We start from the raw sequence: 22,005 nt of genomic DNA on the forward strand, positions 1-22,005 counted from the left end.
TCGGGTCGCGGGGGTAGCAGCTTCAGAAGGGAGGCCCAGACTTCCCTCTCCCCAGCCACTTCTTCTAGCTCCTCCGGGGGAATCCCGAGGCGTTCCCAGGCCAGCCGAGAGACATAGTCCCTCCAGCGTGTCCTGGGTCTTCCCCGGGGCCTCCTCCCGGTGGGACGTGCCCGGAACACCTCACCAGGGAGGCGTCCAGGAGGCATCCTGACCAGATGCCCAAGCCACCTCAACTGGCTCCTCTCGATGTGAAGGAGCAGCGGCTCTACTCTGAGTCCCTCCCGGATGACTGAGCTTCTCACCCTATCTCTAAGGGAGAGCCCAGCCACCCTACGGAGAAAACCCATTTCGGCCGCTTGTATCCGCGATCTCGTTCTTTCGGTCATGACCCAAAGCTCATGACCATAGATGAGGGTGGGAACGTAGATCGACCGGTAAATCGAGAGCTTCGCTTTTTGGCTCAGCTCTCTCTTCACCACGACGGACCGGTACAGCGCCCGCTTGACAGCAGACGCTGCGCCAATCCGCCTGTCGATCTCCCGCTCCCTTCTTCCCCCATTCGTGAACAAGATCCCGAGATACTTAAACTCCTCCACTTGGGGCAGGACACCCCCCCTGACCCGGAGAAGGCACTCTACCCTTTTCCGGCTCAAGACCATGGCCTCGGATTTGGAGGCACTGATCCCCATCCCGGCCGCTTCACACTCGGCTGCGAACCGATCCAGCGAGAGCTGCAGATCACGATCTGATGAAGCCAAAAGGACCACATCGTCTGCGAAAAGCAGAGATGAGATCCTAAGGCCACCAAATCGGATCCCCTCAACACCTTGGCTGCGCCTAGAAATTCTGTCCATGAAAGTGATGAACAGAATCGGTGACAAAGGGCAGCCCTGGCGGAGTCCAACTCTCACCGGAAACGAGCCCGACTTACTGCCGCAATGCGACTTACTGCCGGCAATGCGGACCAGACTCTGACACCGGTCATACAGGGACCTGACAGCCCGTATCAAAGGGCCCGGTACCCCATACTCCCGGAGAACCCCCCACAGGGCTCCCCGAGGGACACGGTCGAACGCCTTCTCCAAGTCCACAAAACACATGTAGACTGGTTGGGCGAACTCCCATGCACCCTCCAGGACCCTGCTGAGGGTGTAGAGCTGGTCCAGTGTTCCACGACCAGGACGAAAACCACACTGCTCTTTCCTCGGATTCAGGAAGAGCAATGATTTCATGCTTCAGCTTAATTTTTCTTAATTAAATGACAAAGACAACCCACTATGGAGTGGTTTACCGTTGATTAAAACATTCCCACATGTTAGAATGGCCTAGTTAAAGTCCAAAGGCAAATCAAGCAGTGAAGTGGCAGCTGGTCAAAACATCTCAAGAGGCTTGTGGATGTAATTGCAATGGAAGGCAGTTCAAAGTAGTACCAACTCAAATGCACAGCACTCATTTCTAATTTTTGTTGTAAAAAAAAATAAAGCAAACAAGCTAAACATAAACATACATTTCCTTCCACTCCACAATTAAGACATTTTTTTGTTGTTTTTGTCCCATTAAAACACATTGAGGTTTGTGGTCATAGTGTGACTCTTTTTTAAAATTATATTTAGAGGATGAATACTTTTGGAGGCGACTGTGTAAGAGATTGCTTTCACATTATATTGAACTGGGGAATATTTTCTTTCTCAAAACTGCACCATAATAAAGTTACCAGAATTTGTCTGGATATGCAAAAAGTGTTTGAAATATATAGAAGTTTCAGTCTCTCTCTTTGTGTGTCTCTCTCTCCTTCTTGCTCTCTTTCTCCAGAAATGTTCAACAAATGAGTTTGATGTTAAAGGGCTCCGGTGGATCGTATATGAATCTAATCATGTTTTTTTGTTGTTGTTTTTTTTACCTTCTAAAGCCTCACAGCTCCGACAACAGCATATTGTTTTATAACCAAAAATTTACATATTAAACCTCTTAACGTGCAACTAGCCAGCTGTGCTCCAGATAACCCATCTGGCTGCTTGTGTCTTCTCCAGTCTTGGGGATGCACTTCCATTTAGCTCGTCGTATTCATAAACTTATTCATCATTGCTGCTGTTTGTAAAACATATGGTTGAAAATATAAGTGAAACAAACATCAAAATACACTGCTACATTTCCATCTCACTCCAATACTGCAATAAGATCTGAAATGTTGCTTGAGGCTTCTCATGCAGGTGATAGTGAGACCACAGCGCCCCATGCTGGACAACGATGTGAATTGCAACTAGCTTTGAACGTTTAGGTTTGTAAAAATAAAACTTGCGTTGCCATAAATGTTTCCATTGTGGATGTACTTACATCCAGAGTGAATTTGCAGCAGTGATTTGCCCTAAATGATTGAGTTTCTCTGTTCTTAGTCTGTCTAGTTTATCATTGACATTATCCTAGAGCTTAGTCATCCTGCAGGTTTTTAGCTCATGACATTTTTAATTTCAAAAAGCTAAACTTTCATTCTCCCATACAAACACAGAATTGGAAAATTGTCAAATTAAAATCCAGACTCTGAAGGATTAAAAATCGTGGATTGTAAAAATCATGGATGTATACAAATGGAAAGATCAACAGATGAATCCAATGGTGAGTGGAATGATTATCATGTTGACAATAGGACATGAAACATTTAGAAATAAACATTGTGTTCTATATTTTAATTTGTTTTCGCTTAGTCTTCTTTACTCTGCAAGACTGTAGCAACCACAGTGAAAGGAGATACTACAAGTACCTATAACTGTGGCATCTAAAACTAAAAAAACGAACAAAAAAAAAAAACAGGAAAATAAAATAAATATTTCCTGATTTTGAATTGTCTTCCATTTCAAAATTTAAGGTTGGATTTTTCAGATGTAAACTTTAGCACATCTCTACCGAGCGGAGGCTGCTTTATCTGATAATACCACGCAGACACAAGGCTAGGGCTTAAACATTTAATCTCTCTATACAATATATTGTTCTAACTTTCAGTTGCATTTTGATTATAAAATTGGAAACGGTCATTAGAAACAAAAATCGACATTTTCAGGCTAAAAGCCTTCTGCGGAGAATGACAGGCACATTACCCTTTGCTCCCCCCCCACTTTTTTTCACACCAGGTAGCATTAAAACTGCATTCACACATCAAAACGTTGAGAACGTTTACAGTCACATGGCCGCCAGGTGACGGAGGAGTCTGTCCCCGAGGAGGCGTGGAAAGATCGCCGGCGTGTGGGAAGCAATTTCAGCCCACGGGCGAGTGGATGACGAGCCTCCTGCCCGCCGCGTCGTCTCACGAACATTCATGACTAACCGCAGGAAGGATCTTTCGTTTTGTGTTAGCTACACATACATTTTGTTTTTAGACTTGTAACCGACTGGAATACAACGAAAAGTATGGCTGAAAATCAGAACCAGGACAGAATGTCAATATCAGCTGGTTTAAACAAAATCATGCCTCAAAACAAAACGTTTTGTTTTTTTTTGTTGTGTTTTTTTTTAAATGCGACAAACTATTTTCATCAATGTTAGTCCCATTGAAATTGAAGCAGCTACAGAGTTATAAACCGAGCGAAATATGACCGGTGAGCTAATAATACACTGCGAGTCAGAGCTTGTGCGTAAAAGCTGACGAAACCTCTCGACTTCAACAACAAAACGGTCGCTAAACTATTCTTAATCATCCTTATATTCATAAATCAAAATTACTCACTGTTTCCGACGCAGACAAATTGGTCAAAAGTGAGACCCGAAAAGTCAACAAAGTCTTATTAATGCCATGATTTCTTTCTTTTGTTTTTTACTTTTAGGTGTTTCGAGTTTCTAAAAGTTGAACAACAAAACGAAAACACAGCAACACAAAATGAGAAAATGTTCATAACGAAAATAGCAGAGATTACTCCAACTTTTCTACATTCATCTCCTTCAGATGTTCCTTTGAAACTGTATAATAGCTCCTTGAAACGTCAAACAGGAAACGCATTGTCCTCATATCCTCCACTCTGCAGTTCGTCTAAACTCAACCCCTTCCCCCTCCCGCCCAATCGATCGGCACTTTGCTGTTGGCCCCAGGACGAGTCCGTCGAATCCACACCGGACCAGCTCAGACAGTGGGAGGCGTGCGGCCCTCCCAGTACTTCTCGTATGCCTTCTGGAACATATCCTTGCACTGCAGCTTGGCGTTGAGCCGGGAGCAGATGAGGAAGGAGCCGCCCATCTTGCGGTGCAGCGAGTACGTCTCCTCCGGAGGTGGGGTGAGCCGGTGCTTCAGCATCACCGGGATCAGGTTGTGGATCCTCTCGGTGGTGGACTGGGCGCCGAAGTTGAAGGTCTCGGACGACGCGAACGCCTCGCCGAGGATCATCACCGCGTCCACGTGGGCGTTTATCATCGCCTGATGAAGAAGGCAGTGTAAGGGTGCGTCTCCACATTTTGAGCTATCTCCGGTAATCAGAAGATGTTAAGCTTTAGGAGGTGAAACAGGTGAAGAAAAACATCATTACCTTGGACTCGTATCCTGTCAGGAACTTCATATCAATAGATCTCTTCAGCACTCCCTCTCTGTCGCCTTCGGCGGCGGCACGGATAATCTAGTCGCGTGGGAAAATTAAGAAATGTGGAGAAAATATTTAGCCTCCTAAATGAATTCCTGCCGGAATAACATACCAATAAACACAACTACGAAGAGAAAAAAGTAATGACCTTACCTCTACGTAGACATCTGTGAAACTTTGATCAAAACCCCTAGTAGCGCCAAAGTCCAACAGCGCCACCTAGCGATACATAATGAAACAGTCATTCATTTATTTTACCGTAATCCTCTCCATCTCATCTGCAAATTGCGGAATAAACTTTTCTGCATTGATTATTCAGCAAAACAACCATAAACCTTCATGTATTTTACCGACATTTTATGCGATCGACCAGCACACAAGTAGTGTAGGAGTAAGAAGTGGAAAAAAAACAACCTTTCGAAATAAAACTCGGAAAAGTGTGACGTCTGATATCCCTAAATAAAAACCCAGCGCTTATAATTAATAAATATAAGTCCATAGATGTTTGTTAGCAACATTACAGAACAAACAAGAGAATGAAGCCAGATGACTAATCAGAGAAGAACTGGAGCGCTAAATGAAAATATACACATACCTGCCACACTTTTCAGATTTTTATTTTTAATAAAAATGCTGAGAATGATTTATAATTTTCTTTCACTGCAAATTCATGCATAAGTTCTTTGTGTTGGTCTGTCAGAAACAAGCCCATCAAAACACACTGAGGCCTGTTGCTGGACCAGGACAAAACAGGGCAAAAGTTCGAGGGGGATGAATATTTTTTGCAAGGCACATCATCTCTGGAGACAGTATTATAACTAACTGGCTTATTTAGGCTGTGAGCAGACTCACCCTGTGCGTGTTTGGATCGTAGAAGAAGTTGGACCAGTTTGGATCCGTCTGCATGTACCTGAACTCAAACAGCTCTCTGAGGCACAGGAACAAGATGTTCTGGCAGATCTGAGGGAAGAAACAAACACGTCCTGTGTCTGGTTTGGCTGATTGTTAACACCAAATGCAACGTGTTTATATTTACTTATAGCACACAGATTGTGGTGTTACTGAAATGGGATCAAGTGGAACATAGAAAGCCAGAATGCTCCAGCGGGTCGGGGTGTAAATCATTAGTCTCACCTCGTTCTTCAGCTCCTGCGAGAGGCTCTCTGCCTTGTCCAGGGGAAATCCAGGAACCAGTTCAGTAGTCAGGACGTGGCTGCTGCTCAGCTCGTCGATCACCTCCGGCACGTAGAAGAACGGGTCGTCCTTCAGCAACTCCCTACGCCAGAGGAGGGAGATACAAGCATCCATGAGCCCCAACGAAGCATACAGGCAGTTCGTATTATAAATCTGCATATCACAATTAAATTGTATTGTACTGAGCAAGGTGATTGAGTGCAATCCCATACAAGATTCAATAAATTAGAACATTTAGAAAGCAATGAGAAAAACACATTTATATTTAAGAAAATTTTGTCTGCTAAAGAGATATGATTTATTTGCTATTTGTGCTCATATTTGTTTTTTATTATATATATATATAAACACAACTCACTCCAGAGAAAAGATGTAAAAAAAAATCCAAAAGCAAAACACAGCAGGGGCAACAAATACACACAGAATGACTTAAAAATAGGCCATCTGATATATTTAAGTTGTTTTCTACTGACTAAAGTTTTAGGGCAAACATTAGAGGACAAAAGTGCATAAAGTTTTAAAATAATTTTTCCACAATCCATTTTCAATTTTCTGTACTTATCCAGACATGGAAAATTATCAAATCAAACTTCATACTCTTAAACAGAGCTCTGTGGCATGTTTCCAACTACACCACAAGGTGGCGGTAATGCACCAATCTGAACACAGCAACTACTGTTAATTTCAAAACAAGGGTGCTGTTTTTCTGACTAACCACCTACAACTACCCAAAACTAAAAAAAAAAGAAAGAAAATGGACTGTCCATCCAAAACGCTGCTCTAATGCAGGAGAATTAAGCAGCAGCTGTTATAATATCCACACAGGAAGGCTTGTAAATGTAAAACTACCAAAAGGCAACATGAAGGGGTTTCTGCAGATTAAAATAATAATAATAATAAAATAAAAAATCACATTTTGTTCTGAAGTACCTGAACTTTTTTGCACACTGAGCTTCTCTGATGTAGTCACACTCCAGGGCCAGCTCTCTTCTCATTACATCTATCAGATGCTCTGGAAACAGACCTAAAGACGAGCAAAGAAAAAAACTAATTTAAGAAGAAAAAAAACATTTACCAAATGTCTTAAGTGTGTGTTGATAGCTAGATTTCTTTCCCCTTAACCAAGATGGACTAAGAGTCAAAGAAGTCTCCAACTTGCAATGATACAACGGCTCTCTCAGAGGCCCAGAGGAGATGAAATAAAACAGAAAGGAGGGGAGCAGATTGGAGGAGGTGACCGGCCTGCGTGTTGGGATGGGTTCGGTGAGTGCGTACCCTCAGGCAGAGCGTTGCTCATGTTCAGCACAGTCATCAAGTTGTTGACGTCACTGTTGATGCTCTGAGCCACACCGGGATACTGAGGACAGAAACATACAAAAAAAAAAAGTACCTTTATTTATTTCAACTCAGCAATTTCATTTCTTAAACTCAATCTCTTTAATATAGAGTAGTTCTACTACAATTAGTCCTCCCTCATGTTAGTTGGACTTGTTCTACAGAGACTCTGACCTGTCTGCAAACAGATCAGAGGGATCAGATTATGGATGGTGTACACACTCTCTCTCCAGTAATCCTGTTGGTCCTAATAACATGGGAATATCCTGTGTCCACACACATGTTTACGTCCTAACCTGTATCTTCATGGCCACCTCCCTGCCGTCCTCCATCCTCGCCAGGTGCACCTGCCCGATGGAGGCGGCTGCGAACGGACGATCCTCGAACGATGCCAGCTTGTCCCTCCAGTTTGGACCCAAGTCGCTGTTCAGCGCCTTCTGCAGATGGAGAAAAACAAATGTCTTTTGCTTTTTTCTTCCCTCACTGTACCTTTTTAAGTAATTTTAAATGAATAGTACAAGTACTATTACTTCATCAGGCAATTGAAATTTAAAATCAGATCCCAGATTAAAGAAACAAACTTTGTTTAGGACTTTTTTTAATGTAATACTCAATCTTCTTCTGAGACCTTTACACTTTAACACAGTTCCCATATGAATTAAAATGTCCACTTGGGAATTAGGGATTGATGAATAACTCAGTCAGAAGATAAGCTCAGGTCCCTTGCCATGCTAGCCTATGAGGATTTAGCATGGCGAGTTGAGCAATTCTTCATGAGCGCAGGCAGAGCGTCTAGCACAGATAATGGAATTAAAGTTATCACGTTTTTTTCTGGTAGAAAAGGCAAATACGTGCTACAAGGAAAATTTATTTGCATTTTAACACAAAGATACAATGTTGGAAATGTATATCCATCTTAATAGTAAATGGAAAAAGTCTCATCAATTACAGAAATAAAATCCTTCTTACAATTGCTGAGCGACTTTTAGCTTCTTTCCACTGATATTTTAACTCTTAATCTTAGGGCTCCTTGTCATCGCCCTAATCTTTATGTCCCTACACAGATTCTCCATCCGATTCAAGTCGAGACTCTGGTTCCACCACTTCAAAATGCCAATATTATTTTCAATCATTAGAAACATGATGGTGAATGTAAAAAACTGATTTAAATCTAAATCTTTACGTTTCATGCAAAGCTGGGCGTATGACTAATTTACATTCATCAGGAAATATGTAGGTTTTTGTTGGAGAGACGACACTTACTGTCATTTGTTTGATTGGCATGAAGTCAGCGCTCTGCCTGACACGCTCAAAGATCTTGGCGAGTTGAGGATTGATAAACGCATCATCTGAAACACACAGAAACACAAAATGTTTCTCAGCAAGACATAGAAGCTGAACTAAAAATTTGCAAAGGAAACATTTTTTCAAAAGAGTATTGGACCTAAGGTTTTTTTTAAGATTATTCTTTAAAAAATCCTTATTATATTAAGACAGGCCCACAGAACAACACAAAATCTCATGTCTCTACTGGGAAATAAATCCTGATGTGCAGATTAACTGCGCAGGTAGAGGAGCTCCAGACCTTTTGGTGAAAACTACGATTATTATTAACCTTTGAAACAGTTGGGTCCTCTGAGGGTGAGCACTATTTTGGACTTGTGGTGAAAGGGAACAACGGTTGAACAATCCAAGAGCACCATTCCCGCTGTGACAGATAAATGTCAGCAGAGGGCAGTGAAGCCTGCAGAGATTTTTATTATTTCACTCAGCTTATCTGCACCATTCAGAGTATCTGAGGCTACAGACCTCCTCTGTCATCATTTAGGAATCGCCTTGTTGCCGATTTAAAGATAGGCGTCCCAGCTCTGCCATCCATGACGCACCTGTGCACCAGGTCTAACCTGACTGGAAAACAGTGGGAAGATTATGTCCTTTACTTGAGTACGTAGAGCTATGTTTACTCATTCCCTGAATTGCGCTTTCCAAGTTTGGACCAGCATGTTTATGGTGAACATGAATACCAGAGGAGGGAGCTAACCAGGACAAGGTCAAGCTGTGGGACCGGCAAGAGGTGGTAAACAAATTCAGGATGAGGTGTTTATTGTCGTTACCTGAGCTGGGCTCATAACTTCGCCACTAGCATGTCTGCTGCGGTTAGCGGTGCACTTTAATTACCTGAAGATTGCTTGAAAGCAAATAAAGCGTAATCCACAGGCAGGTCAGTGTCAGTGTAAAAGATCTGACAGAGAAATTATGCAGACATGGCCATAAAACATCTGTGTTTTCTTTCCTTTTGCGCAATCAGTTCAAAAGGAATGCCTCCCGTTGACGAAAAATTATTTTACACACATTTAGGATGGTCTTAGAAAGATATCAAAATCTTCTAAAACACTTTGCGAATCACAAACATTGTCTTGAGGTTTTGAGAATAAAGTTTCCAAGAATAAACGTTATTGATTTAATGTTCTGTAGCTCACCTTGAATACTTAGAGCTTGTCCAAGTTTAAGAGCGGCTCCTCTGACTTTGCACAAGGTCCTGACGATGCGCTCAGCGTTGGCCTCGGACAGGAAGGGGCTGGAGTCCAGAACAGATTTCTTACTTTCACCTGAGAAAAAAAACAACAACAAAAAAAACACCAAACATTTTATTTGGGTTTCATAAACATAGGCTTGAAACAGTAGAGGATTCTGTTTCACATCTGGCAGGTTTTCATTAAAAACAGATGTAATGCAATTGGTTAAATGCACAAAGCGTAACTTTTTTTCGATACGTTTAAGAGCGATTAAACATGTTTTAATCTGAGACCTTCTGAGAAGGTCTCAGATTTTGTTAGAGAACATCAGTGAACAAACAGCGTCATGAAGAGCAAGAAACACAGCTGAGGAGTGAAGGAGAAATCAGTGGAGATGTTTATAGCAGAGTTGTCTTATAAAATAATATCTTTAACCTTCGAACATCTCACAGTTCAATTTCCAGTTTTCCACAAACTACGTAGCAGACACGGTGAACACCCAGGAAACATTGTTGCAAAATGACGCAAAGCTCTGAATGGTCTGATAACTTGGTTGGGCCACAGACAAAATAAGCCAGAGCCTGACAAGATAGATTCTCTAATATTTCTGTAAAAGTAAACAAGGAATGTCCTCAGTTGAAAAAAAAGTGTCTGAACCCAACCAAACATTATAGGTATTTCAAAAGGAGGCGCTTTCTCGCTTCCAACCTCGTCCAGAACAGAACATGACCTGTTGTAGTGTACAACTGTGGGGACAACAGACTGCCGGGTGTTGTTTACAAGACGCGCTGAGGTGGGGGAGTGTTTGTGTGTTTTTATGTCAGTGGGCCGTCAGGTAGACACCTTCGGAGGCTTTAACAAAGATTTACCCGTCGCTCGCTCATGAGTATGTTCGGAGCGTTCTCGCTGGGATTAGAGAATAAATGAAGACAAAAATAGCGGCCAGCATTTGCACAAAAGCCTGGGATTGGTGCCTGGGAGCTCTGTTTCAGCTTAGGATTAGTAGGTCATTGGAACAGAGAAGCAATGCTTGCTTAAGAGGCGAGCTCATCAGGGAGGCGGTTTTTGAAATGTGCGTAACATGTGACAACATGCATGAGAGAAGATGAGATGTTTTCTTCTGGAGTGGAGAAGAATACATAACATACAATACATGCCTAAATACAGACATTCAAAACATTAATATTCACACCAGAATAATTATTTTACTATACCTGCAGCTCCGTTCATTCCGATGCTCTTCTTTGCGACTTCTGCTAGGGCTCCAATACCTAAACCTACAGCTAAACCTGTGTAGAAACAGAGACACACACACACACAGATTTTCCATTAAATTCATTTATAAAGAAGTTAAACATCAATGCATTTTTACACATAGGTAAAGACACACTCAAAGTAGCAGTGTCACTCAAAAACGCCACCATGCAGTGACCTAAAAGAGCATTTCAGTCAACCTGCAAGCATATAAACATTGAGTGTTTCTGTGTGTGCAATGTGCGGCGTTTAACTCTTCAGTAAATGAAAGCTCCGCCGTGGAGCAGAGCAAGGCTAACCGAGCCGCTTCCATTGAGGAGCCTGTCTGTTGATAATAAAAACACGAAGCAGAGGATTGTTTGTGAACAAGTTCCTCCATGTCGAGCTTTCACCTTACGCAACCTCGCATTACATAATCTGTTAGTCAGCGGCTTGCGCGAACAACAAATCTGAGCCGTATCGCTGCGTGGATGAAAAGGAGGACGCTCTGCGTCTTTACTGCCTTACATACAGCCTGATGTCCTCAGCAGTGATCACAGCCTAATTGTACGGAGTCTGAATACATGAATCCAGCAAAATTCTGTTCTTGTAATGCTGAAGTTAAATGCGCAGAGGCAAAACAAACGACGGACTCCTAATCGTGCGATTAGAGGTGAGTATGAATACATCTCTCTAAAGTCAGTGTGTCCTCATCCCTGACTGACAGGTACTTTTCCAACGCGAGCACAAGCGCCTGTCCATCATTTGATCCAACGGAGCAGCAATGTGTTTACAAAAATACTGCTCTATATATGTGCACTGCCAAATGCTGTCAATTGACTATTATTTACACATGCCATTTTAGAATACAGCTGGAAATAAATGAATACATCTATAATTATTTAAACACGGCTACAACTTATGAAACACATTATACAGTAACGTTTTAAATATCTCAATTAAAAATTTTAAATCATACCTTAATAGCACATACAATTATTTCAATATTTATTTTGCATTATTTATTTTGCTGAATTGTGATGAGCTGAAGGTATACTCTTATATCCTCTCATCCATTAGGCTGGAAAAACACTTTTTTTTTGCCCTGGATTATGAAACAATTAGAAACTTGAAATTAAGGGAAGGAACAAGGACACATGCCACAGCTGCAGATAACCAATCAGCTTCTTACGAGCACAAGAAAGAATATGGGCAGGTTTTATTTTAATTATTGTATTTCAAATGAGTTCCCTGTAAGCTAAATAGCTTCATATGTGGGTCTTTTTTTTATCAGTGTAGGCTATTTTGGTGACACCTTGAAATAAACATCAAACTTTTATACCCCAGTCGGGGTTCCTGTTTGCTAGGTTTCCAAGCTACTGAACTCAGACATCACGTAGCGTAATTTCTTTCTCATCACTGGCTTAAGAATCATACAAATCTTCACTTGTGCACTCAGAATTAAGCTGGAGACATGCTGCAACTTTTGTCTTAAACTTACCAAACAATTTCATAATTCTGTTTTTTTGCTTTTAAAATATATTTTGTAGTACATTATTGTATAAATTATACATTTGCTTTCCACAGTGCACAGCTTATGCACTCATTCTCCTGCTGTAAGATGATTTTCTCACCCAAAAAGTCCTCAAAACCCTCAGCAAAATCTTTGGAAGCAGTGAGAATCACGGCAAAGACAAGAAGACATCGGAGCTAGGTTGTAGCCAAGGAAACAAGCCAACCGAGTCATGACTGCAAACCTTGATGCTTCTCCCGATACTAAAATGTGTACAATTTCCACACACAGCTGTGTGAAAGGTAATGAACTTGCTGACGTTTCTTACCGACTGTTACAGGAGAGCGAAGGACGAGCAGAGGCCACGTTTCTAAACCTGCTCTGCCCACACTTTTCAGCACCTTCTAAATGTTACTTAAGACCGTCAACATGCTGAATCGTCGCTCAGCTACCTGCTGCTTCGCGCTGTGGCCCCAGTAGATCCTGCTGGACTGGAAACGAGCTGCGGCTAAATTCTGACGGACGTGTTTGTGTTGGCCGTCCTCTCCCGATTTATCCCAGAACGCTCTGGGTTTACTTTTGTTCGCTGTACAGTCGCTTTCAAAGTTCCAGTTTAAAGTTCACAACACATGGTCAGCATCTTAAATTAAGCTCTCAGCTACAGACTGGATGAGCTGCAATCTGAGATTTTCTCCATTCGACTCTGATTAGTCTGAACGAAATGATCATGTGTAGATAAACTACAGGGTCTTGAGGATTCTCTAACTTTCGCAGCATTTACCCTGGAAGTGATGAGATTAAGAACCGCCATTACAGGACCGTTTTAGACTTGAAGACAAAAAGTTTTTGAACATTAATTTCTATAAATTATCTAGTTTGGCAGCTGACTGGAATATCTCTTGTAACACCGTGACCCCGTCAAGTTATGGTTGTGAAGCCAGTGGCCCAATCTTAAAGGAGTGAAAGACCAACTCAAGTAATAAAATTACTCAGGTGAAGCTTAACCAACGTTTACACAGCCTGTTCAAGACAAAAAGGACCCCATCCTACTGGGTCTAGCAGCCATGACCCAGTTATCGGTATCAGGAAGGAAGGAAATAAGGAAAAAGGAGCAATAGGGCAGAAGGGAGTAAAGACAGAAGGATCCAACAATTACAAGAAAGACAAAGTCTGACATTTGAAAATATTTCGACATGAAGTCATGACGCGGCAACTAAAATTCATCTCCCAGCTCCTCTTCTTACGGTAAAGGCATTTCAAAACTACAGCTGGTGAGCGCCAAACAGCACATTTGTTATTCCAGCCAGCTACCAGCAGGCATGTCGCCTCAGTAATCAACCAGTTAATATCTGCTTGTAGTTCTCATAAACCGAGATCTCAAACTCCAGCCCTCAAGGGCTTGTTAACGGCAACTTTTACATGCGTCTCTGCTTCAGCACGCCTCGTTCTAATAATTGGGCCGTCAGCGGGAGTCCGCAGAACAAACAGGAGGCATGCAGAGTCGGTAATTCGGCCGTTTGTTTTGAGGCTCCATGGACTGCGGTTTGGTGCTCAAAGAGAGGAAGACATCAAAAAGAGATTATTATATTCTTTATTGAAAATTTTTAATTGGGTCTTCTGTCTTCTGAATGTTAAACTCATATACAGAGTAGACTCCAATATACCTGTAATTACCAGTATGTTACATTGTTTCTGTTTGATTAGGAATAATTGTTGCTTTGAAAATAAAAATTTATTAGATTGCCTGCACACTTTTTGTTCAAAATTTCTCCTTAAATACCAGATGTATGAGCCATTTAGTCATGGTTATGACACCTCAAAGGAGTCCACTGATAATAGTTTTATTTTTATTAGTAGATCATTGTGGTTGTGGTACTAATTGTGGTTGTAAACTGCAGAGATTAAATAGTGGGATGGATGCATGTTTGTGGCAGCTGTGAAGCAGGAAAGGACTCAAGCAGTAATATAATCTAGCTCACTTATTGGGTTTTTTGTCATGGTTACAGTCTGCTGCTGATGTACGTGCACACTAGCAGGAGGGCAACCATGACTGCAGATGTAGTCAGACTAACAGCGGATGAATCACCCACAGACTCAGACGCAGTAATGTGGTCGTACCTCCGAAGTTGGCCAATCTGCTGAGCCGGGTCACAGGCACCTTCCTCTCTCTGGCTCGTTCGCTCAGCTGCGGATGACAAAGTGACGAAACCTTCGCATCACGTTGTTAAACCGGGAGCGCAAAGCTGATGTCTACAGGGGGACGAGCGCCAGCTGTTGTTATGGGAACAGGAATTACCATCTGTTTGTGCGGCTTCGAGTCAGCCCTCTTGCTCTGGCTGGTTTTCTCTATGTCCTCAGCTGTCAGTCCTCCCACTGAGGACTGGTCCTGATGGTAGGTCCTGAACCGGCCGACCTGGTGTGGATAATTAACCTCCTGCAACACGTGCCTGCACAGGCTGTGGTTATACCACTGATGTCCAAGGAAATGCCTGTAAAACACGAGGGGACACATCATTACCGTTAAATACGCAATCCGACAGAAATGCCGCTTAAAAATATAAACTGTTAACAGAAACAGACCTGGCATCTTGGTGGTAGGATCTTGTGTGGCCGCTAAACTGGTTGCTTGGATCTTTGTATCCCTCAAACATTGACTTTTTCCCACTCGTGTTGCTAGTCCCTGCTGTTCCGTCAGTACCAGTCTCTGTGTGATCAGCTGTAAAGTCCACGTGCTCTTCCCTGAACGCTGATGCTGTGAACGGCGTCTCTTCCTGAGGAAAATCAAACTCCGACTCCGAGGTGCTTTGCTGTTGGCCGGACAGCTCCTGGAAACAAACGGTAGATGTACACGGGTTACAAATCAACCAGCGAGATGCCGCTCTGCCGCAGATTAACTAATTGATAAAACGGAAACTTGCCTGTATTTTCGACATGGCTACAGACAGGCCTTGCTCTGCGGCTGATTGGGCGCTCTGGACAGCAGCACCAACGCCTGCAACTCCTGAGTAAAAAAAAACACAAAAAAACCCCACAAAGTACAACATTTCATTAGGAATTTAAAGGTGTGTATTTATCCTAAGTTGCTTACAGTTTGGCCTGATATGAATATATATTTTTCCCATCTGCCATAAGCCAAAACAATACTCTCGACTGTGCGGTTTGTTGACTTGCCTGAGCTCCAGGTGTAAAACAGCAGCAGACGCATATTGGCAATTTAACAACTGTCCACCAAATCAAGCACAGATCCCGTGAAAGCTGATCTGACACCATGCATATTTTATACATCATCCAAGCCATATGTTAAGCGTAGCACAAGAGATAGATTTGTACTGATGCAACACAAAAAGGAACCTTTTTAACATAAAAAAAAACATGAACTACATGAATTTTAAACATAATTTTGTACAAAGCTTTGGGTTAAGACGTCCTGTGTGACCCCGAGACATCTTTCTAGTGCGGCTGTTATAAGCTTATGTTGCTAGGGGACTTTCAAAGCTGTAGTGTTTCCTTTCCATTTACCCAATACCTTCAACTAATACCGCCAATAACTATGTGTTGAATTTTTTTTTAAAGTACAGAAATCAGTGAAGAGAAAAGAAGAACCCACTGCTAAGGTACTTGTAAAAGATCAATTTTTTTCCCTCAGATTATCGTGTTATGAATAACAAATTTTTATGCAATCTAGTGAAAACAAAACGTAGCGCATAAATGAAGAGGAAAGCTATGTTCTGGAAAACATAGCTATGCAAATGTTTTCCAGAAGAAAATTGGTGATGGCAGCATAATGCTGAAAGGATATTTTTATTTAGAAGAGTCAGTGGATGGGGAGAAATAATGGAGGCTGGGTTAAAGGTGAACCAGCAGGAACAGAAATCCAATGTCACAATTTCAATGGATTAGATCAAAGCATATTTACATTGTGTTAGAATGTCCCAGTCAAGTCCAGACCTAAACACCAGCTATGAATCTGTGAGAAAACCTGAGAATCACAATTCACAGATGATCTCTGTCCAGTCAAACTAAAACTGGAGCTTTTTTCCAGCCAGCTAACCAACATGGCTAGCGAAGTAGCATCTCAATTCCCCACAATGTTCAATATCTAATATTTGGTTCCAGGTCCACATATGCTCCATAGTTGGCCGTATAAACTGCTAAATAATTAGCAAATTTTAAAAAAAAGTGGGAAAGGTGTTAGAAAGCTGTCACATAGTGTACATACCGGTTCCACTGCGCATGGTGTTGCTCTGGGTCTCCACCACAGCCTGGCTCAACTTGGCCAAGCCTCGCATAAGCAACATCATATCACCCGCCATGATGGTGCTGGACACAGAAAGAACAACAGAGATCAATGCTACTTTATACATTCAGGGAAATATAATAAATTAATATAAAAAAAAAAATTTAAAAAAAAACGCATTCAGATATGTAACCCCGTCCACAGAAACAAAGACCTAACGATGGACAAGAAAGCAAATGGTAAGGGATAAAACTTGTCAACACTCTCGTTCCTGCCAATAAGTGAGCTCGCCAACAAACATACACAGCTGTTCCGACTTTAAATCGTCGCCTAAAAATACACGACCTCCACTCTGTCCCCTGCTTGGATGAACACACACACACACACACACAGACGGGAAATGCGAATCTTGCTCTGGCGAGCTGTGAATATGCAGTCCAAGACTGAATCTGAAAATGTCACTGGAAACGAAAGGGGAGTGCAAAACAAACGCTGCAGCTATTTCAGGACACCAGTCACCGTAGGTGCACGTGTTTGGTTTATGTTCAAGGCCCGACACCGCACTGTACTGCTCTCAGGGTTTGTTTGGTTTTTTTTATACAACTGACAAGCTTTCTATTAACCTTCATCTCAAAGACTTACCACTAAGCAAAACAAATCGGGGTTAATTCAGGCCACAAAGAAAATTAGATCTGCGAGTCTTATCTAAACAGTAGAGCTTTGAACCGCATTCCAGTGTGTTGCAATATTCTACCGCTGTTTTGACACAGGTGATCCACTGATGGTGTGACAACATGCTCTGACACAACACAGTCGAGACCGAGTCCAGTGGAAACAGCTCATGCTGCTGAGTCTTAGCAACATGTGAGCATGCGTGAAGCGCTATACATACACTGGCAGTCAGTAACTAGGTCATCTCCCTACTTCAGGCCTGTTCTGTGTATACTGCAAATCATGTGAACATGGGCAGAGAAAAGGAAAAAAAAAACTTAATCATCTATCTTCTCAGAATATCAGAGTATTATTGTTTAACATGTATTAGTTGGACTTTTGATCACGGCAAGTGGCGGTGGCTTTTGTTTTTGTTTTACAGGACTGGGAGGTAAAAGCAGTGAACCGTCATTTTCACGGAACAAATCTGTTCATTCACAAATGAAAAGCTGACTAATAACCTAAGTTATTATGGGGTTGTATCTTTTGCAAATATCACCAAAAATGGTTGTAAATAAAGGCTGGAATTAGATTCTTAAATTAAGCGATTGTTAATTGTATAGTTGCCTTACTAAGAGTGAATGGTGGCGCTCTTTTAGTCCATTTTTCCACTACAGAAAGTTTGCTCACAAACATATGAATTTGTTTTTTGTAAACAAGTAAACAAACCAACGTTCTTTCAGTCAGCTGACTGGCAGTGGGCAGCAGGAGACGGTGGGGTGGGTGGGGGGCAGTGCTATGTTCCTCTGTGCTCCATGAGAAAAGAGAAAACTTTGATCATGTTGGTATTTTCCCTCTCACCTCATCATAATAATACATTGTTTTCATAGTTGCCAGCATCAAGGTTCCAAAAATTATAGTAAAAAAAAAAACAGTAATATTTGTTTTCAAACATACTGTTTTTATGGTTGGCAGTTATTTTCAGAAAAACCCAGAAAGTGCCAAGAGTGACCAATTTCTGGTCACACTGCAGAGTGAGGCAGCAATGCCCCTCCCCCACCTGTTGCTTGCTGTGTGTTTCAATCAAAGAAGGCTCTCATAGTTTCCCCATGCTTATAAAGGATGATATGAAGCAATAAAGAATGGTACAAAATTAGCATTAGATAACATACATGAGATTGCAATGAGTTCAGCGTTTAGCCTGGCCAAAGCTAGAAGGCTCAGCCCTGTGGAGGGGAAAAAAGGAAACAGGCAGGAAGGGTGTGTTGTCAGGGCAACAGACATGCATGTGGTCTTGGGATCGACCTATCAGGAAAGTGGTAGCAGTAACTTCAACCTAGCAGTTTTATTATTATTATTATTTTATTTTGAGTTTTTTGTCCTCTCTTCAGTCCCATAAAAGAGCAACACATAAAACACAAATAAATACTTGCAGCAAATATTCCTATTGAAGCAATACATTTGTAAAATGATAAGCATCTGCTAAGCAGCCAACAGCAGAGGGGCTACAGATACACTCACTAGTTAGCTAAGATCAACTTGCTGTTTGTTCAGTGTAAATTTAAAAATTATTTTTAATTAAAAAATATATTTTCTAATGAAAAAAGGTTTATTATTCTGCAGAAAATAGCTTGAAAACTACCAGTAAATTTAGCCGGTGTTAGCTCAGCAGTTTTTGGGCTTTTTTTTTTTTTTTTTTTTATTTATCAAGAAAGAGAAATAACACTATATAATATAATAATAATAGGAAATAATAATAGTACAAATTGTAGCTTTTCATTTGAAATAAAAACTATTTGATTATGTTCTAAGTTTTCATTTACAATTGAATTATAAAGATATCACAAAATCATGCTGCTTTCACTCAATCATTATCAAATATTATTAAATCCAATGCAGTCACGTTAATAATAAACCTATAATTGTTATTGACCTCAAAGAATACATAGACAATCAACTTGTCAGACTTTACAAAACAAAAAGCAAACAACTTTAAGAGCTTAATAAAACCATTAATTTAAACACCTTAGAGACAAATCAGCTGTGGGTAAACAGATTGAGGAAATGCTTTTACCCAACTGTAGAGAGGGAGAGGAAAACCTGGAGGCTATTCTTAAAGCTCACACTCTGTGCTAATGCGACGTATTGTGTGCTGAACTTTCTCTGCACAAGGACACACATGTAATCCTCAGCTGTTGTCTGCTCCACAGGATGATGTGGAAATAGCCGAGCAGCTTGAGTCACTGTCTGAATGCTGTTAGCTACACCTCCTGGACCCCTGACGGTAAATCATCGCTGCCCTTGACTACTGAGTCTGAGCCAAAAGTGGGAAACTGACTCCTGATGCTGTGAAGTGGCGAAGCGCCATTGCGGTGGCATCACCACTTCTTAGTGGGGAAAGTTGAATTATATCATGTTCCCAGAAAGATGACGAAGCTGGAGTTAGTCTGGGTTCCATGTTAGTAAATGACCAAGTCAAAGTTTGCTACAAATGGCTTATAACGGGTACGCCATACTGGTGAAATTTGTAATTGTCAATGTCGTGTTATTTATTTATTTTTACAGTTTTTGAATAGACTACAAATCACCTTGCTTTAACGCACGAGTGGATAGTCTTGCAATGCATATTCTGTTGGAGTCAAGAGGGAACTGCGGAACATTAGGAAGACATAAAATTGCTAATTTATTGTTTACTATTGCACTTGGATTATTCAAAATGTCTTTATAGTCATCACAATGTTTCTCATTCACCGACATCTACGTATCTCGGTGAATGAGTTTGATTCCGTATTGAATTAGAGATGCAATACAGAATCTCTAGTTCTTCTTATTGACTTCAATAATGTTTTTTAGGTTAATAGGGGCTTCTAAACAGGACGATTATTATCAAAAAACCCAAACTGAAATGAAGCAAGATACTACTTATTGTTTTAACATAGTTTTGAGAAGACTGGTCATAACAATATCAAGCGCTTTTGGAGGCAATTACCGAAGAACATCAATGTAAACGTTTTGTTTATCTCTGTGGCTTTATTGCATGTTTGTTGCTCCGAATGAACCCCTATTATGGACAAACAAAGTTGCTTCGCCTAATGTTGGAGAAAACTAAGGATTAATTCTTTTTTTTTTTCAGAAATAAAAAATACCAAACCTGTGTTTTGAAGAGTCATACATTAGTCCCAGTTTGACCATTCTAATAGTTTTCATTGACGATGCTATCGTCCCCCGCCCCCCAAAAAAAGCAGAAAAGGCTTTTATAAATGTCCAACAGGATGTAAAATAATTTAATTTCTGTGTAGAACGTTTCAGATCAGATTCATTGAGATGATTAAGTGGAGTAAAAAAAAAAGAAAAGAAAATAGAATAGCCCTCAGTCAGAGGCGCCCTTATTGATATAGCACATTTAATACTGCAATCACAGACTCAAAGTACCTTAAAAAAATAAAAAGTAGATCATATAAACATGAGTAAAACATACAGATAAAAAAGCACAATAAATCAAGGTTGTAGACAATGAGTAAACAATAAACCACATAAAAGAAAAATGAATGAGTCTAGCTAAAAGCTTGGGGAAACAGGTCATTACAACCTCTAAAACGGTTATATTAAATTGTCCACTGTAATAATTAACAAAAATAAACGCATAAATACACGAGTCCTACTTAAAAAAAAAAAAAAAACTTAATACAGTTTTTACTACCTAGCTATTCAATGTTAAGCCATAACATCCTTTCAGAAATACCTTTGCGCAATCCTCAACTTGAGAGTTATTGCAGCAGTTTCACTTCACCTTTAAAGGGTCACGCCACTATATTCTTCACAAAGCGCCCACAGTGGCCTCCTTTTAAAAATCTGTGACTAACGGCGACTCCGTGGAGCCAACGAGACTTGACGGAAACTCACGAGCCGTTTGCAAGCGTGACCTCCGAGTTCACGCTACCATTTTGAGCGTCTTAGCGCATCCGCAGCCGCGTGGTTTGCGTTATCCTACAGTCTGGACAAAGTTTGTATGAGCAGCTCGCTAAGTTTAGCATTAGTGAAGGCGGCCATAGCCATACGTCAGGGACGTCAGCACGCTGGCCAGGAATTTGCAACGTAACCCGTCTCAGGCTGAAGCTGCGGAAAAAATACGACTGTTTCGGCATGAGCTGGGTTATCGGTGTGTTGTTTTGCGCCCACGCGTCGATGCATGGAAATCAATCGTTGGGTTTGAGGAACTCACCAGCCAGCAGCTGTCCTGCAGAGCCTCTGCTGCTGGTTCCTTCCACGTCTATTAGAGGTCAACACTGGCGAGCGTCTCAGAGCAAACACTCCCCTTTTTGCGGCTGCACTGAGATATGGAGAGGATGTTGTTGTTGTTGTTATTATTGATATTATTATTTTGTTGAATCTGTTTGCAAGAATTGATTCCTCTTCTTCTCCTGCAGGCAGCGTTTAATCCAGGCTGTCTGTCAACACGAGGTCAAGCCCTGTTTCCCAACTTCATGTAGCAGCCAGAGCCACTTATTGGCGCAACCTTTATCTTGCGATCAAAAGCAACCTTTCACACGGCTCACCTGAACAGCTTACTTTTCTGGCCCCTCGGTTCTTATTCCTGAAGTCATTCGCTTTCCCCTTTGTTATGCATTTACACGATATAACCTCGTTTTTGCATGGCTCTTGGTGTATTTCTTTTCCTCTATTAAGCTCCGCCCACTCTTTCTCATTGGCTCCTGATAGTTTGTTTACAGTCGGAGGGAGTTATATCCGGGAGGCCCCATGTTGTTC

The 22,005-nt window shown here is 41.3% G+C and overlaps 1 protein-coding gene across 5 annotated transcripts; it reads right to left on the reverse strand.

Moving 5' to 3' along the window:
- Positions 1-2,946: 2,946 nt before the first annotated feature.
- On the reverse strand, positions 2,947-21,933 carry coq8aa (coenzyme Q8A, genome duplicate a). Of its 5 annotated transcripts, XM_028040425.1 has the most exons (18): positions 21,795-21,930; positions 21,461-21,563; positions 16,570-16,670; positions 15,269-15,351; positions 14,931-15,175; positions 14,647-14,839; positions 14,469-14,535; positions 10,819-10,893; positions 9,569-9,697; positions 8,352-8,437; positions 7,385-7,525; positions 7,029-7,110; positions 6,684-6,777; positions 5,694-5,835; positions 5,412-5,519; positions 4,713-4,778; positions 4,509-4,595; positions 2,947-4,399 (listed from the first exon to the last, which is right to left on the reverse strand). In XM_028040425.1, exons 3-18 carry the CDS (start codon positions 16,661-16,663, stop codon positions 4,109-4,111), a joined length of 1,983 nt encoding a protein of 660 aa, XP_027896226.1. In that variant the 5' UTR covers positions 16,664-16,670; positions 21,461-21,563; positions 21,795-21,930; the 3' UTR covers positions 2,947-4,108. The 5 variants fall into 5 exon arrangements, with proteins under 5 accessions (XP_027896226.1, XP_027896227.1, XP_027896229.1 ...); XM_028040426.1 differs by lacking the exon at positions 21,461-21,563 and having other exon boundaries at positions 21,795-21,933; XM_028040428.1 differs by lacking the exons at positions 21,461-21,563; positions 21,795-21,930 and adding an exon at positions 21,029-21,293.
- Positions 21,934-22,005: the final 72 nt, after the last annotated feature.

Source organism: Xiphophorus couchianus, chromosome 15 (assembly GCF_001444195.1).
Source record: "Xiphophorus couchianus chromosome 15, X_couchianus-1.0, whole genome shotgun sequence".
NCBI lineage: Eukaryota > Metazoa > Chordata > Actinopteri > Cyprinodontiformes > Poeciliidae > Xiphophorus > Xiphophorus couchianus.

Excerpts from the sequence above, each read along its gene's own strand:
- coq8aa (XM_028040426.1), bottom strand. The coding sequence starts at position 16,663 with ATGGCGGGTGATATGATGTTGCTTATGCGAGGCTTGGCCAAGTTGAGC. Across the intron at positions 15,352-16,569 it reads CACCATGCGCAGTGGAACCG|GAGTTGCAGGCGTTGGTGCT; the intron begins GTATGTACACTA and ends TTTTTTACTCAG. Across the intron at positions 14,840-14,930 it reads TCCTACCACCAAGATGCCAG|GCATTTCCTTGGACATCAGT; the intron begins GTCTGTTTCTGT and ends CGTGTTTTACAG.